This window comes from Gloeophyllum trabeum (genome assembly GCF_000344685.1).
Source record: "Gloeophyllum trabeum ATCC 11539 unplaced genomic scaffold GLOTRscaffold_00002, whole genome shotgun sequence".
Lineage (NCBI taxonomy): Eukaryota > Fungi > Basidiomycota > Agaricomycetes > Gloeophyllales > Gloeophyllaceae > Gloeophyllum > Gloeophyllum trabeum.
In genome coordinates, this window is record NW_006920411.1 from 983,987 (window position 1) to 997,341 (window position 13,355).

At 53.1% G+C, this 13,355-nt stretch overlaps 4 protein-coding genes across 4 annotated transcripts; 2 read left to right on the forward strand and 2 right to left on the reverse strand.

Moving 5' to 3' along the window:
* Positions 1 to 1,519: 1,519 nt before the first annotated feature.
* GLOTRDRAFT_90786 (uncharacterized protein) lies at positions 1,520 to 3,496 on the reverse strand (the record flags this gene model as incomplete). Its single annotated transcript, XM_007863971.1, has 3 exons — positions 1,520 to 1,624; positions 1,742 to 3,208; positions 3,269 to 3,496. 3 exons carry the CDS (start codon positions 3,494 to 3,496, stop codon positions 1,520 to 1,522), a joined length of 1,800 nt encoding a protein of 599 aa, XP_007862162.1.
* A 2,334-nt stretch (positions 3,497 to 5,830) lies between these two features.
* Positions 5,831 to 9,512, forward strand: GLOTRDRAFT_113888 (uncharacterized protein; the record flags this gene model as incomplete). The annotated part of the gene is made up of 16 exons (XM_007863972.1): positions 5,831 to 6,242; positions 6,294 to 6,341; positions 6,393 to 6,542; positions 6,602 to 6,734; positions 6,791 to 7,007; positions 7,063 to 7,075; positions 7,129 to 7,163; positions 7,222 to 7,304; positions 7,360 to 7,404; positions 7,466 to 7,544; positions 7,595 to 8,370; positions 8,423 to 8,744; positions 8,799 to 8,949; positions 9,005 to 9,074; positions 9,132 to 9,255; positions 9,309 to 9,512. 16 exons carry the CDS (start codon positions 5,831 to 5,833, stop codon positions 9,510 to 9,512), a joined length of 2,862 nt encoding a protein of 953 aa, XP_007862163.1.
* GLOTRDRAFT_70225 (uncharacterized protein) lies at positions 9,435 to 9,941 on the reverse strand (the record flags this gene model as incomplete). The annotated part of the gene is made up of 2 exons (XM_007863973.1): positions 9,435 to 9,682; positions 9,742 to 9,941. 2 exons carry the CDS (start codon positions 9,939 to 9,941, stop codon positions 9,586 to 9,588), a joined length of 297 nt encoding a protein of 98 aa, XP_007862164.1. The 3' UTR covers positions 9,435 to 9,585.
* A 280-nt stretch (positions 9,942 to 10,221) lies between these two features.
* On the forward strand, positions 10,222 to 12,176 carry GLOTRDRAFT_54781 (RNI-like protein). Its single transcript, XM_007863656.1, has 5 exons — positions 10,222 to 11,192; positions 11,265 to 11,554; positions 11,629 to 11,857; positions 11,910 to 11,939; positions 11,990 to 12,176. The coding sequence occupies exons 1-3, from the start codon at positions 10,316 to 10,318 to the stop codon at positions 11,779 to 11,781; spliced, it is 1,320 nt and encodes a 439-aa protein (XP_007861847.1). The 5' UTR covers positions 10,222 to 10,315; the 3' UTR covers positions 11,782 to 11,857; positions 11,910 to 11,939; positions 11,990 to 12,176.
* The last annotated feature ends 1,179 nt before the right edge of the window (positions 12,177 to 13,355 follow it).

Sequence of the window (13,355 nt, forward strand, 5' to 3'; positions counted from 1 at the left end):
CCCCCTCAGGAATGACAGACCTCGTACGCAGGGAACACGATACACTCTACGTCGATACCCTCTGTGGTTTGGGCCAGTAGGTGTTGTAATCTCTCTGGAAACGCGCCGAATGTTTCGTCAGTCCCCTTGAAGCTAATGTCGTGGTCATGACCCATTGGTGCAGTGAGTCCATCGGGTCTCGAAAGAAGGGGGCAGAAGCGCGACAGACCCGTGGATAAACACGACCAGAAGTTGCTCCCCAGCGACTTTCTCTCCCATAAGTTAAGCAGCCCAGTGTATGGATAAGCTGAAGATGCGGTGGTTGTTGGTTACTTAACGGGAAGGTTGATAACCGGCGGGTTATCCTGATAATGTAGGCTATACTGTATACACTGGGTACATCACCCATATTGAGCATGCACAAAACTTTGAAAATAATCAGTCAAAGGTCAAACTTCTTTCATGATTGTCCATTGCACAGTCAGTGAAATGAATTAGAATAATACTACTTTTGAGTGCGCAAAAATTTGATTGTGACACAGGATATGATCTTTGTTCAGCACTGTTCAATGAACTTTCATTTGTTTTGCAAGGCAACACTATGAACAAAATTTGACCTTTGTCCGGTTCCTTTCACACTTTCTCGGTGGCTCAATATGGGTATTGTACCCAGTGATATCTGAATAGATAATGCCCTGAATAAAAAAGGATTTACTAATACAAGCAACCTCAGGCCAGCACTCGAAATTCTCCCGCCACGTTCAGTTGCGTTACTGCTGTACCCAGACTTGGATAGACCCCAGTGATGAGCAGTGGATCGGAAGGAGAACGTCCTCATGCCAAACGTCTTCGGTGTGGTCAGTCCTAGCATTCTGCGAACCGTTCGGTCAGGATCAACCTGCAATTATCTCTCGTATGGTGCGACCCCATAGACGCCGAAGGGACCGCAGCCAATCCGCCGTCAGGCGGCGACCACACGCAATCCCGTTCCTTTTCCCCCGAACTGCCTCGTACAAGCCCCCTGCCTGAGTCCGGACCTGAGCTGTTCGCGGCGAGGCGAGCGTTGTGGCTCACCCCTGCACCGAAGCCACCTCGACCGCGAGGACCAATAGAAGATCATGCCGATCATATATGTTCCCAAGATCCCCGGAGCGAGAGCGTTTGGAAGAGTCATCTCGAGCGAGTTTATAATCTGTTAATGACGGGCCGCCCTCTCAGGCGCAGTATGAGTATGAGATTTATTGTGAGTTACCCCCCACAATGTGTCCTCCCTCTTTCCCGGCTGACATCTATTTAGGTCAGGGTGGTCTATGCTGGTTGGATTCACGAGGGGCTGTGGCCTAAAGGTTTAACAGTAGACGATTCAGATAGCTTTCTAGGAGACGATGCTCCACTATACACTCCTCCAGACCTTCCTCCCGAACCTGAGGGGCCTCCGTAACTTTGTACTTCTAGTTTCTGTTTGTCGGGAATAGAGGCCTACGCTTGGCCTGCAGTGACTGGCATTATTGTTGGGTCCGAACTCAATCTATCTCCGTTCTTAAATCTCTAAATCTACGTCTCGCCGACGAAGCTGCACCGTCAGCGACGGTGCAATTGAAGATAGCTCACGGAAAGCCCATACCCAGATTACTGTTGGTACTACCTGTACACGCATGAACGTCTAATATCTGCCTTCGCTTCGCGGCACGTATCTACCCGTTGCGATCGTCGTTCACTATGTAGACAGAACCTCGGCCCTCACTATCGACCACGGACACACTTCGTCCGAGCCACCCAAAGCTCTCGATCGCTGCCCGCATCCACCAGAATGGTACGCGTGCAAGAGTTCCAACATGGGAAACAGCGATTTGAGAAACTTCGCGACTTCCTCCACTTTGTCCGGAGGCATGGGACAAAGGCCAAACCAGAGCTCGCGGACGCTCGGGTTGCCCAGACCATCCAGCTCTACTGTGAGTGAGGGGAGTTGCGGTAGGGCACCATGCAGGTCGATGGCAAGCCGGACACACCGTAATTTACGGCAATGTCTTGCGAAGGGCACAAGACCGCCCAATGTAATCCTACCTCTTCCTTTCGTATGATCGCTAGCCCCAATCGCTATGCATTCCAACTCAGGCCACGCACTCGCCATATCATCCGCCAATGAGTCGTCAACCTCGACGTGACCGCCCGGAAGCATGATTAAATCAGTCAGTCGCGAGAATGGAAGTATCGGGAGGATGACACCGCTTGGATGACAGAGGTTTCCTACAAACGCCGACCGCTGCGACAAACGTAAGAACGTGAGGGTCGAAGGCGAGCAACATTGCGAGCAGACCACAACGAATCGCTCCAAGTCATCCTCGGCTGGGACCGCGATTCTGACATCTAGCTTCTCTAGAGCGGTCAGGTGTAGCGGCCTGAATAGAGCGATACATCCTGCGAGCTCGGGGACAGACACGTCCAGAAAGCGTAACCTCTTGAAAGCTCGATCTCCCAAAGCTGGCCCGTCTGCAGGGTAATCTGGGGTGGGCATGACATCATACGGATCATAATCCAAGTGCATCGTCTGCAACGGTGACTCCTGTACCAAGCTCAGCAGAGCAAAACAGAAATCCATCGCGGCTGTCTCGATTGACAGTACCTGCAGCCGCGGAAACGGCGTCTCCGGTATGGCGTATGTCTGGTGCCAGTTAGCATCTTTGACGGTCGTGGGGGATAAGGCGCGGATGGTGAGAGTGAGTTTCTCGAGCAGTTGTAGGTTCGAGAAGTGTATCATTGCCCGGTAGCCCAGGGTGCGGCATCCAAGGGTCAGCGACAGCACGCGCAAATTTGCCAGCGATCCCATGAAACGTGACCTTGCTTCAGCTATCACAGGGGACTTGGTGCGATCCGCCATGTGTATCTCCTCGAGATTAACGCATTTATGCTGTATGCGGTCGAAGGTGAACATTATGTCTTGCTGCGAGTGGTGAGCGAACACGGAGAGCTGGAGATAAAGTATATTCGGGCCCAAGAAGTGGTCGACAGAGGAGAGGGCATTGGGATTGAGGATGTTCCACACGAGATGGCGGAGTCTGGGAAGGATCGGAGAGGTTGGTTGGTACTCATGTAGGTAGTGGAACACCGATGGATCTATTTTCTCGCCAGCTCCTTCCCGGCCAGCTTCGTTCGTGCCTAGCGACCGCACCCTCGACGCATAGTATGCGAAACGATTCAGGTCAGATGGGGCGGGTGGTCCTCGGAAGAACTGGACAACACACGCATTACACTTCGTTAGCTTGATGGACACAGGACACACAAGACGCACCAGGGTCACTATTTCTGACAGTCCCCGCGGCGACACGTCTTCCCACAAATGCGAGGGTACGGTGGCCTTGATAAGCGTGCTCAGGCACGCCAACTCCCTCCAGAGTATGTCGAGGGCGGGGTCGGCGAACGCGCGACACGTCCTTGCCAGGACCGACAGCTCTCTCTTCCTGTCATGAAATTCAAAGATACTCGTCAGGAGCTCGCGGACGACCAGACATCGATGCATATCGTCAAGGAGGGATGGCTGGTACGGGCTTAATATCGGCGCTAGTACAAATATCAGGTGAATTGCCGTGCATTAGGGGTCGCGCAGGACGGTAACACCGTACGTCAAAGGTCCTTTTGTATTACGTGCAGCGATCTTCTAGGGCGGCACGAGCATCTGACAAGAACGTCTTGTCTCAGTGAGGGCTCTGTTCTCTGCCACTGTCCGCTGCCATCGGCGTCCTCCGACCGTCATGTCGGAAAATCTGGAAAAGACTGATAAGCCCTGACAGAACCTGACGGACTGATCAGGCATTATAATGTTATGTTTCAAGGCAGATAAGCCCTTATCAGGTGTTGTCAGGTTTGGATTAGGGTGCTGTAATATCACAGGAATTCTGTAGTAGATCCTGTACGTCGGAAACATCTTGAAATACGGTCGTAGCCTTTACACGGATTGAGTGTTTTAAAGGTGGCATGTTGACTACGGTAGCATTATAGTCTAAGTCTAAAGTTATGGCGAAATCTACAAGAGCCGTACGTCAGAGGACGTGAGCGCGAGCGACGGTAAGTACGAGTCGCCCGGTAAGGCAGTATGTATGATATATATACCAATGTGAGACTCACACAGCTATTGTTGCGTAGTGTAGTAGTTATATCGTTAGTCTTTACATATGTCATCATCGTTCAACTCAAGGCCGCTCGTTCGAATCAAAGTCGAAGTACCTGTATTAAAGTGACGTCTTAGATAGTGGTGTCGATGACCATCGGGTGGCGTGAGTGGCTCCTCTTTTTCTCATTTCTGGGACCCATGGCCTTATCCGGGCTTATCATGCCTTATAATGGCTTGTAACCCCCGTCAGGGATCAGCCTGACGGAGGCTTATACGCGCTTTTCGATCATTTCTGAACCCGATAACTCTCCTCGAACCTGATTGACTTATCAGTGCATTATCTGGCATTGTATAGCAATATCATGCTTTTCTGATTTTTCCGACACACGGTCTGGCACCGAGGCCGAAAGAATCTGACATCTACGACATGTTCCCTCAGAAGTTAGAACGTACATGTATACGTTGTGATCAGCTCTCACGACCATTCAAACTGAAGGCCACACCGAGACCTTCACTATGTATACATTATCCGAATTCCGAAATACACAAAAGTTTGGCATGGTACTGCATTTACGGGATTATATGAAGATGTACACTCGGACTCTGCACTCGAGCTTAGTGTATTATTCGGACTGATACGCCTTCTTGACCGCTACGTTTGTATATACGTATGTTGATCAATGGACGTGACAGGCTGACAGCCGGCGCCGTTCAGCAAAGACTCAAAGATGACTCGACTCCTGCCGCCACCCAAGTAGTCTCAGCGGAAGTCCTTGCGACCGTCGGTGCTGTACGTACACCGGCGAGCTGTGATCATGCCTCTAAGCACTATCAAGCGTGGAAGACGTCGGCTTCGTCGCGCCCGCCTTGCGGAGTACTTCTGCCTCCCCTCCGGGTCTTCGACTCAATATCACAGATAGGGACAGAACCATATAGCAGAGATTCGCCAGATATTATTTATGGCGGCCGGGTCTACATCCTCGTAATAGGCTGCGTGGCGATTTAGGGAACTATCCCGCTACCTACGACTTGCTGAAGGAAGCCTCCCAGTGTTTGTGCGGACCCGCTCTTCCGAGAGCATAGCACCCGTGATATCAATATCCCAGCCGAACAACAATATCTCGTGTTGGTCGAGGTAGCTGAGCTATGAACGAACACGAGCAAAACCATATCACACCGGTAGAGAAGGTACGCGATTAGGTTGCTTCATATTGCCGGGTTCGATGTCGCTTGCGCTGCTCATATACAAAGTACTGCGAGCCGTGCCATCGTCTTTGAACCTGACTTGCCCTCGCTGGGCGGAGGACGAATCCAAGATGACCGCAATGTCAATGATCTTGCGCCCTGCATATGTTTCAGCGCTATCTGGTAGGGATCGGTCTGGCATGAGTGATAGTGAATCTAGTCACTCTCAACAATTGGATTTGACAGTACTTACAAGTAGGTGTACAGAGCATGATATATCACCGCTTCGAAGGCTCCCTGATGCGACTCAACGCCCGCGTATTGCTCATCCAATAGCAAGGCCAGAATGTGACATCATCGGCCTTGATAAACATCACAGCCATCACAAGTGATTGAAGATCTCGATCGGGCACTTGCGACATACCGCGGCAACGCTGGGTCCGCGCGCATACCGTGTGCCCTTATCCTTGCATTTATAAACATGCTCGACGCCGTAAAGCCTCCCTACTCCTCTTTGCCATGGACGACAAAGGCACTTTCTGGGCGGGGAGGACGCAGATGACGACGAAGAGGCGGCCATGGGTGGTCGGCTTGTGCGCACTGTTCGCTGCAGCCACTATCCTCGCTAGCAATGTGCTCTTGTCATCGCAAACAAGGACTGAGCGTATTCCAAAAAACGCACAGGAGATATTGGGACGGTGCTCTTCCTTGCGACAGGCAGCAGGGCCACCGCCGAGTTTTGCAAAAAGAGAGGTCTCAGACAGGTTCGAGCCCGGAACGAACGCGACGCTCATCCGGAATGCTCGCATATGGACGGGAGTAGACAACGGCACGCAAGTACTGCACGGCGATGTGCTCTTGGACAGGGGGGTTGTCAAAGCTGTTGGAAAGGTCGATCGGCGCCTGTATGCGCCGCTGGAGAACTTAACCGTGGTAGACGCGAAGGGTGCTTGGGTGACGCCGGGCTTAGGTACGACCCGAATATACTCATTCAACGGTCCTAGTTAATATGTCCCATTAGTGGATCTACATTCTCATGTTGGATTGCTCCCTCTACCGTCTATGCGCGGTGCGTAACGATAGGATCTGTGACTTACGTTCTGCTCTTACGTCCTCCCAGCCACCTTCGATGTAAACTCCCCGCATGGCCCCGTCGTCCCGTGGCTCCGCGCAATCGACGGTTTCAACACGCACGACGAAGCATTCCAGCTGGGCATTGCAGGAGGTGTCACATCCGTGCAGGCGCTGCCAGGCAGCGGAAATGCAATCGGTATGCTTATATCCAATCAGTGTCTACCATACGGAAAACTCATAGGTTGGGCACTGCAGGAGGCCAGGCATTTATGATGAAACTAAGAAGGACATCCGACCGTTCTCCTTCTTCGATGATCCTTGAGCCCCCACACAGTATTAACGGCACATCAGTCGACTCATTGTTACCTCCTCGCTGGCGGCACATGAAGTGTGTCCCGCTCCCTTCCTCATCAATCCCCCGTTTCTGATTGAATTTGTGGCCAGGCAAGCGTGCGGCGAGAACATCAAGTGGTACGGTACCCGAATGGACACGGTATGGGCTTTCCGCCAGGCGTACAACGAAGCGCGCAAGGTGAAGAATGCGCAGGACGACTTCTGTATGAAGGCAGAGCAGGGCCTATGGGGGAGCATCGAGGGGCAGGCGTTCCCTGATGACTATAGGTGGGAGATGCTGGTGGACGTGCTGAGGGGACGGGTCAAGGTGGGTTGTCAGCTAATCTTCATCTTGATGGGCTTCTAGTGACGCGTCAACTTAGATATCTCATCATTGTGAGTTCAATACTTTCGGTATAATCGAGGATTATATGCTGAGATTCGCTCAGGTTACGAAGCTGTTGATTTCGATGGTATAGTCCGGGTAGGTCGCACCTGCTGAACGTGGCTGGACTCCGACTCAATGGTCAACAATATCCCAGCTGACGAACGAGTTCCAATTTCCCATCGCCCTCTTCCACCATGCCTCTGAGGCCTATCTGGTGCCAGATCTGCTGAAGCGCACGTAAGCACGTTTCGGCACTTCGACTCTCGGGCGCGGTTGTTAACCCTGCATGTAGGTGGGGAGGTACCCCTGCCATCGCGATATTTGCCACCAATCATCGGTAAGGCAGAACCGCTTTCTCAGACCTCCCTAGCAAACATTGACATGTGAGAGACGTCTAGGTACAAGCGCGAGTCGTACCGAGGCTCCGAATTCGCCCCGCGTATTCTAGCAGACAACGACATACGCGTAGTTATGAAGGTTCGACTGCCCCTAATTACCGCTGTCGCCAAAGCTAACACTAACCCCAGACCGACCACCCCGTGATCAACGAGCGCTACCTCCTCAACGAAGCGCAACAAGCACACTACTACGGCCTCTCCCCGCACCTCGCGCTCGCAGCCGTGACCTCCACCGCCGCCACCGCCGTCGGCATGTCCCACCGCATTGGGGTTCTGCGCACCGGCGCGGACGCGGACGTCGTCCTGTGGGACTCGCACCCACTGCAGCTTGGCGCGACGCCTGTGAAAGTGTGGATCGATGGGGTTCAGCAACTGCCTGAGGACGTGCAGGTGGGCGTAGGGAAAGAGGAGCTGGAGTGGAAAAAGACGCCGGGCGTGCCGGATTGGGGGAAGGAGAGGAGGGAGACGGTGAAGTGGGAGGGGCTGCCTCCCTTGAAGGGGAGGACGGAGGAGGGGACGGTTGTGTTCACGAATGTGGGGAGGGTTTGGGCGAAGGATGAGGAGGGTGACATCGAGGAATTGCTCAGGGCTGATGTTGACTCGGAGATGGCGACGGTGGTTGTGCAGAAGGGAGTCCTCGTGTGCGCTGGGTCATCCTTGTCTTGCCTGCACAACTTGAAGTCTTCAAGCCCGCCGGAGATCGTGGATTTGCAGGGAGGGACTATAGCGCCTGGCTTGATGACGTACGGGTCGCCGCTTGGGATGGAGGAGATCCCAAGCGAGCCTTCTACAGGAAACGGGGAGCTGTACGACCCATTCTCGGGGGACGTCCCAAAGATTATGGGTGATACAGCTGGTGTCACCCGGGCTGTTGACGCCCTCCAGTTTGGTACCAGGGATGCCCTGTGGGTACACCTGCCCTTGGGACTTGTTCACGGTGCTGATCAGCCTCGGCAGTTTGTCTTATTACCGTGCAGGAGTTACGGTCGCGACGTCCTCGCTTTCGAAGACAACTCTCTTCGTCGGACCGAACAGTATCATCCCTGGCCTGTCGGCAACCTTTCGCACAGGTGCGACGAATGCCCTGGAAGGGGGTGCTTTAGTCAAAGAAGTCACTGCATTGCACGTTACGATTGGGAGGCCTCACCCAATCGGCGGGAGAAACGGACGCGGTCCGGGTGTCAGTGTAAGCACTGAGATTGCGGCCTTGAGGAGGTTGTTGCTCGAAGGCGAAAGCAAGGACACTGAAACTGGTCGATGGTTCAGGAAGGCTGCGGAGGTACGTAGCTGGACATCTCAGACTTCAGTATTGAGGCACTGAGGAATACTCTAGGGAACTATCCCCTTGGTCATCGATGTCTCCAGTGCGGACATTATGGCATCCCTTCTGAAACTCAAGGAGTATATTGAAGAGGCCAGAGGTACGACTATGAGGATCGTATTCTCGCACGCGACCGAGGCGCATTTGTTAGCGCAGAAGATAGGTGCATTCTAGCCATCACGGTCTAAGTGAACGTGTTGACTTATGTCGTCGTGCAGCAAAAGCCCGGGTTGGTGTCATACTGATACCGTCCAGGCCATTCCCAAATGTGTGGGATGACCGACGGATGTGCGTTCCTACAAATTATGGTCATTCTCGGGACATTTCCCTGACTTAGTGATGCAGACTTCCAGGCCCGCCGCTGACGAATGACACCACGCTCGTAAAGCTTATGAATCACGGAGTCACGGTAGCTATCGGTGCGCCGGAAGGCTGGCAGGCGGTCAACACGCGTTGGGACTTGACATGGGTGAGTGACTTGAGTGTCTCGAGCATCGAGTTTGTTGATGGCGTGTTGCTTAGGCCGCACTTGAATCGAACGGTCGTATTGACGAGCAGCAGGCGTACGCGTTGGCTTCGACAAATCTGGAGAAACTGCTCAACGTAAGGATACCGAAGGACAAGGCCGACCTCGTTGCATATACTGGTGGGAGTGCTCTGAGTATGTCGAGCAAAGTCGCAGCCATCGTATCTCCGGAGAGGGGCATGGTGGAATTCGTACAGTGATGGTATCTCGCAGTATTGTACAGTGCATCGAGGCCTGGAATGAAAGAACTGCGTAACCTTCTGTCATTCGCCTTTAAACAACACCGAGAAGAGCAGCACCGCTTTTGATCCCCCGGCCTCGACTGGCGGCCAGACTGATCGCCAAACAACTGATCAGGAACCCAGTGAACCTGTAATATTCAGAAGGTCAAAGGGCCAGATTCTTTAGACCTCAAAGTAGTCACAATACCTGAAAAATGCGACACGTGAGATTGATCGCTCCTCGAAGACTGTGCGTGAGGAGGCGAATATTGAGCGCAAGACACCGGGCGTCACAGGAATGCGCGATGAAGGGTTCGGTTGAGGCTGGGGTGGGGGCTGGACTGGTATGGCCCTGTAATTTGAGGCTGTCACTGTAGGCGTAGACGTGGTCGAGGTCGACGACGACATTCTGGCTGCATAATAAGACAAGTACAACGGCACGGTGGCACCGTAACCCCTTCTGCTATCCCGGAAATAGCCGACCGTGGCGAGTCCATCGGTGGCTTTGGTCGAGTCGCTGGTCGACTCTCGTTCTGGCCTCATATCTAATTCAGATACCATGACTATGCACGCAGGATCTCGCGCGTTCAGATCGTCCTACTTCCTCCAAAGTACAGTGAACCGGCGTAGCGTTTACGAGGCCGTATAAATATGTTGTATGATGCTGAGCTCGACGCTTTCTCCATCCCGGACTCGTCATCTGCTACGTGATTCTCATTTTCCCTTGACATACTGCTTGAACCTCACCGCCGTTCTCCACCAGGTCAGAAATTGTCACTGGCATGAGGACGTTTGACCGCCTCCCAACTCGAGAGGAACGCCCGTTTGTGCGGCACCTCATCCTATCGCGTGACACGGATGTCCAGGTTACGGACGACACCCTGGCCGAGATACTTGCCACATGCAATCATTTAGAAACCGCCTTCCTGAGCGGTATCGCTGATTTAAGCGACAGAACGCTTATTGTGCTAGCGTCCACTGCCGTGCAACTGGAAGGGATCGATCTAACCTCGTGCAAAGAGGTGACAGACGTCGGCGTATGCGAGATCGCAGCACAATGCGCGGGACTCCAATGGATGAAGCTCAATGGCATCGTGGGTGTCACCGATCCCTCCGTGTCCTTGATTGCAAAGACAATTCCCCACCTGCTGGAGCTCGAGCTGTGCGACCTCCCGCTCCTCACAGCTAACTCGATACGGGATGTTTGGATGTTCTCAAGGAAACTGCGCCGGCTCCGGCTATCCCATTGTACTCAGCTAACGGACCAAGCCTTCCCCGCTCCCCGAGGCGGGATATCTTCGGACTCGTTCGCCGGGATGTCTGCGGCAGGCGAGGCCGATCACAGCGCTCCCAGTTGGTTAGACTCCCTCCCGCCGCTGGTCCTGCAGCATACGGCAGAAGACCTGCGTGTCTTGGACGTGTCCTACTGTCATAAACTGACGGATCGTGCCATAGACGGCATTATACAACATGCCCCGAGACTGCAGACGTTGGTTTTGTCAGGCTGCACAGCGTTGACGGACAAAGCGGTCGACAGTGTGTGCAGACTCGGAGATTTTCTCGACGTCCTGATGTTGGCACATGTATCCAATATCACCGACAACTCCCTGGTCAGACTAGCGCGGTCATGCACGAAGCTTCGGTGTGTCGATCTCGCGTGTAAGTCCTGACCTTCACGGAGTTGCCGCAGGCATACCGAGTTCTTCCTGTGCTGACACTCTCATCATCTAGTCTGTCGCCGCGTTACCGATCTCGGGGTATCCGAGCTAGCCAGCCTTCCGAATATTCGGCGGCTGAACCTCATCGGGCTGCGTAAGGTCACAGACAACGCGCTCTTCTTCATGGCAGAGTCTAATTGCAGGCTCGAGCGACTATACTTATCCCATTGCGACCGTATCACATTGGACGCAGTTCACGTCCTTCTAACAAAGCTGGAGTCCCTCCGCCACCTCACCGCTACGGGTGTCCCCGCCTTCAAGCGTAGAGGCGTAAGTCGCTTTTCCGAAAAGCCTCCCCCACAGGTACGTCACGCACGACCTCTGCCGCACGAACCCACGGCTTACATGCTGACCGGGACCCGTCACTATATTTGCAGTTCTCTGAGACGAACACGTTTTTCGTCTTCTCGGGTGAGAATGTCCGCAATCTGCGCCGGTTCCTGGACAAAGAACGCAAAAGACGGCGGGATGCCGAGGAGAAGTGCATACCTTTTAGGCCGCGATCTGACGATGCTATGGATCTGTATTGATCTCTCACACGCTGGGACTGCTTGGACCGAAGTTATACCTTTGCTGTCATCATAGCAGCATGTTCGATACCCATATGTGAGTGGTTCGCTGGTCAACGTTCAAGCAAGCTCAAAGTAATTGTTATCAGTTATATCCATCATTGATTTATCATATCGAGGCGAGTGTCGACGTGGATATCTATCGATGCTCAAGCTGACTCGTCAAAAGGTCACATATTGTTAGACGCCCTTTGGCCTGATATTATTGACAGGGTCTAGAGAGGAACCTGTGTACACAATCTGAGGAAGGACATGGATCGGTGGGCAGGCAAGGGTAATTCACTTAAGAGCGATAGCTCGGGAGTCGGCGGTGGAGCCGGCTGCAGGCATAGATGGGAACTGGTGAGACACGCGATTGTGGTTCACATGTTGGTTGCGTGCGGTATTACCGCTACCAATAGGCATGTCTTTATCGCGTTCGCGGTATTTTTACGTGCGAGTTCCTCCGGCGGATGACAATATGTGGGCCGCCGGATCTCGGTTCTCAATCACTTGGGAGTCTTCTTGCGACTAACCATTCGTGGACAACTTATCGACAACAAGCTCTGGACGTTCTGTCGTCTCATGATCAGACGCCACTGTATCTGTGCACTAGCGCTGGTGCTCGTGTCCTTGACATGGCCATGATTGTGAGACGCCTGGTTTGCGCTCGCCCCTCACACCTTTCACTACTATGAACTGTTCACGTAAGAGTATCTTATTGACGGCCACAGTCAATTTGGTATATTGGCAGAGCAAGATGTGGCTCCGAACGGTGCTCGGCATGGGGTGGGCGAGGCAGCGGGCACTCTGCTCGCAACTCTCGGTACCAGCATGATGTGAATCGGTCTGGGACCTGGGTGCAATCGTGCATCGCACTCTGCTCGTCGAGTCGACCCTTCCTATACGATCGGTTATTTCGCATTAGTGCTATTGGTTTACACTCCTGGAAACGTGATCCTAACCCTAAGGAGCCTCTCACCCCAAAGTTCGTTGTAAGTACCGCTGTTTGACGGCTAGCCTGACCCGAGTCGGAGATTCGTCACATCCAATTATGAGTATCTAGTGGCGCATATCGAGGCCTGTCAGTGTCCGAGTCTATCATTGTCAATGACGGATGTAAGTCCCGGTCGAGGAACCCACTTCCCTTTACTTACCACAGCCATTGTTGCTGCTTCCCAGACTATATCTTGGCACGGAAATCGGACATCGCACCTTCTATTGTCAATACTGTATGCTGGAGATGATGCGCGCTCATTCATTCCTTGCGATGCCAGACCATCTTCAAGACACCGTCTTCATCGGGAGTTGAGGTGTCCCAACCATATTATACTGATAGACCGGATACCAATGTGACTCCGTTCCGTCCGAGACTAACCTCTTATTCACAGATATCACCAACGTGCACTCCGTAGGAGGCTTGGCTGGGGCCGGGACTTGTGCCTGCGTGTTTTCCGAATGCATAGACAGGGCTAGTGTTGCTCCGGTGCAGCGTCTCTTCAGAATCACCATCTGATCAGCAGTATGTACGGGGGAACCGCCAATACAAGGTACGC

Bases quoted from the DNA above. Each gene is read 5' to 3' on its own strand.
- GLOTRDRAFT_54781 (XM_007863656.1), top strand. From the start codon at position 10,316: ATGAGGACGTTTGACCGCCTCCCAACTCGAGAGGAACGCCCGTTTGTG. The intron at 11,193-11,264 runs GTAAGTCCTGAC...CTCATCATCTAG, and splicing joins TCGGTGTGTCGATCTCGCGT to TCTGTCGCCGCGTTACCGAT. The intron at 11,555-11,628 runs GTACGTCACGCA...CTATATTTGCAG, and splicing joins CCGAAAAGCCTCCCCCACAG to TTCTCTGAGACGAACACGTT.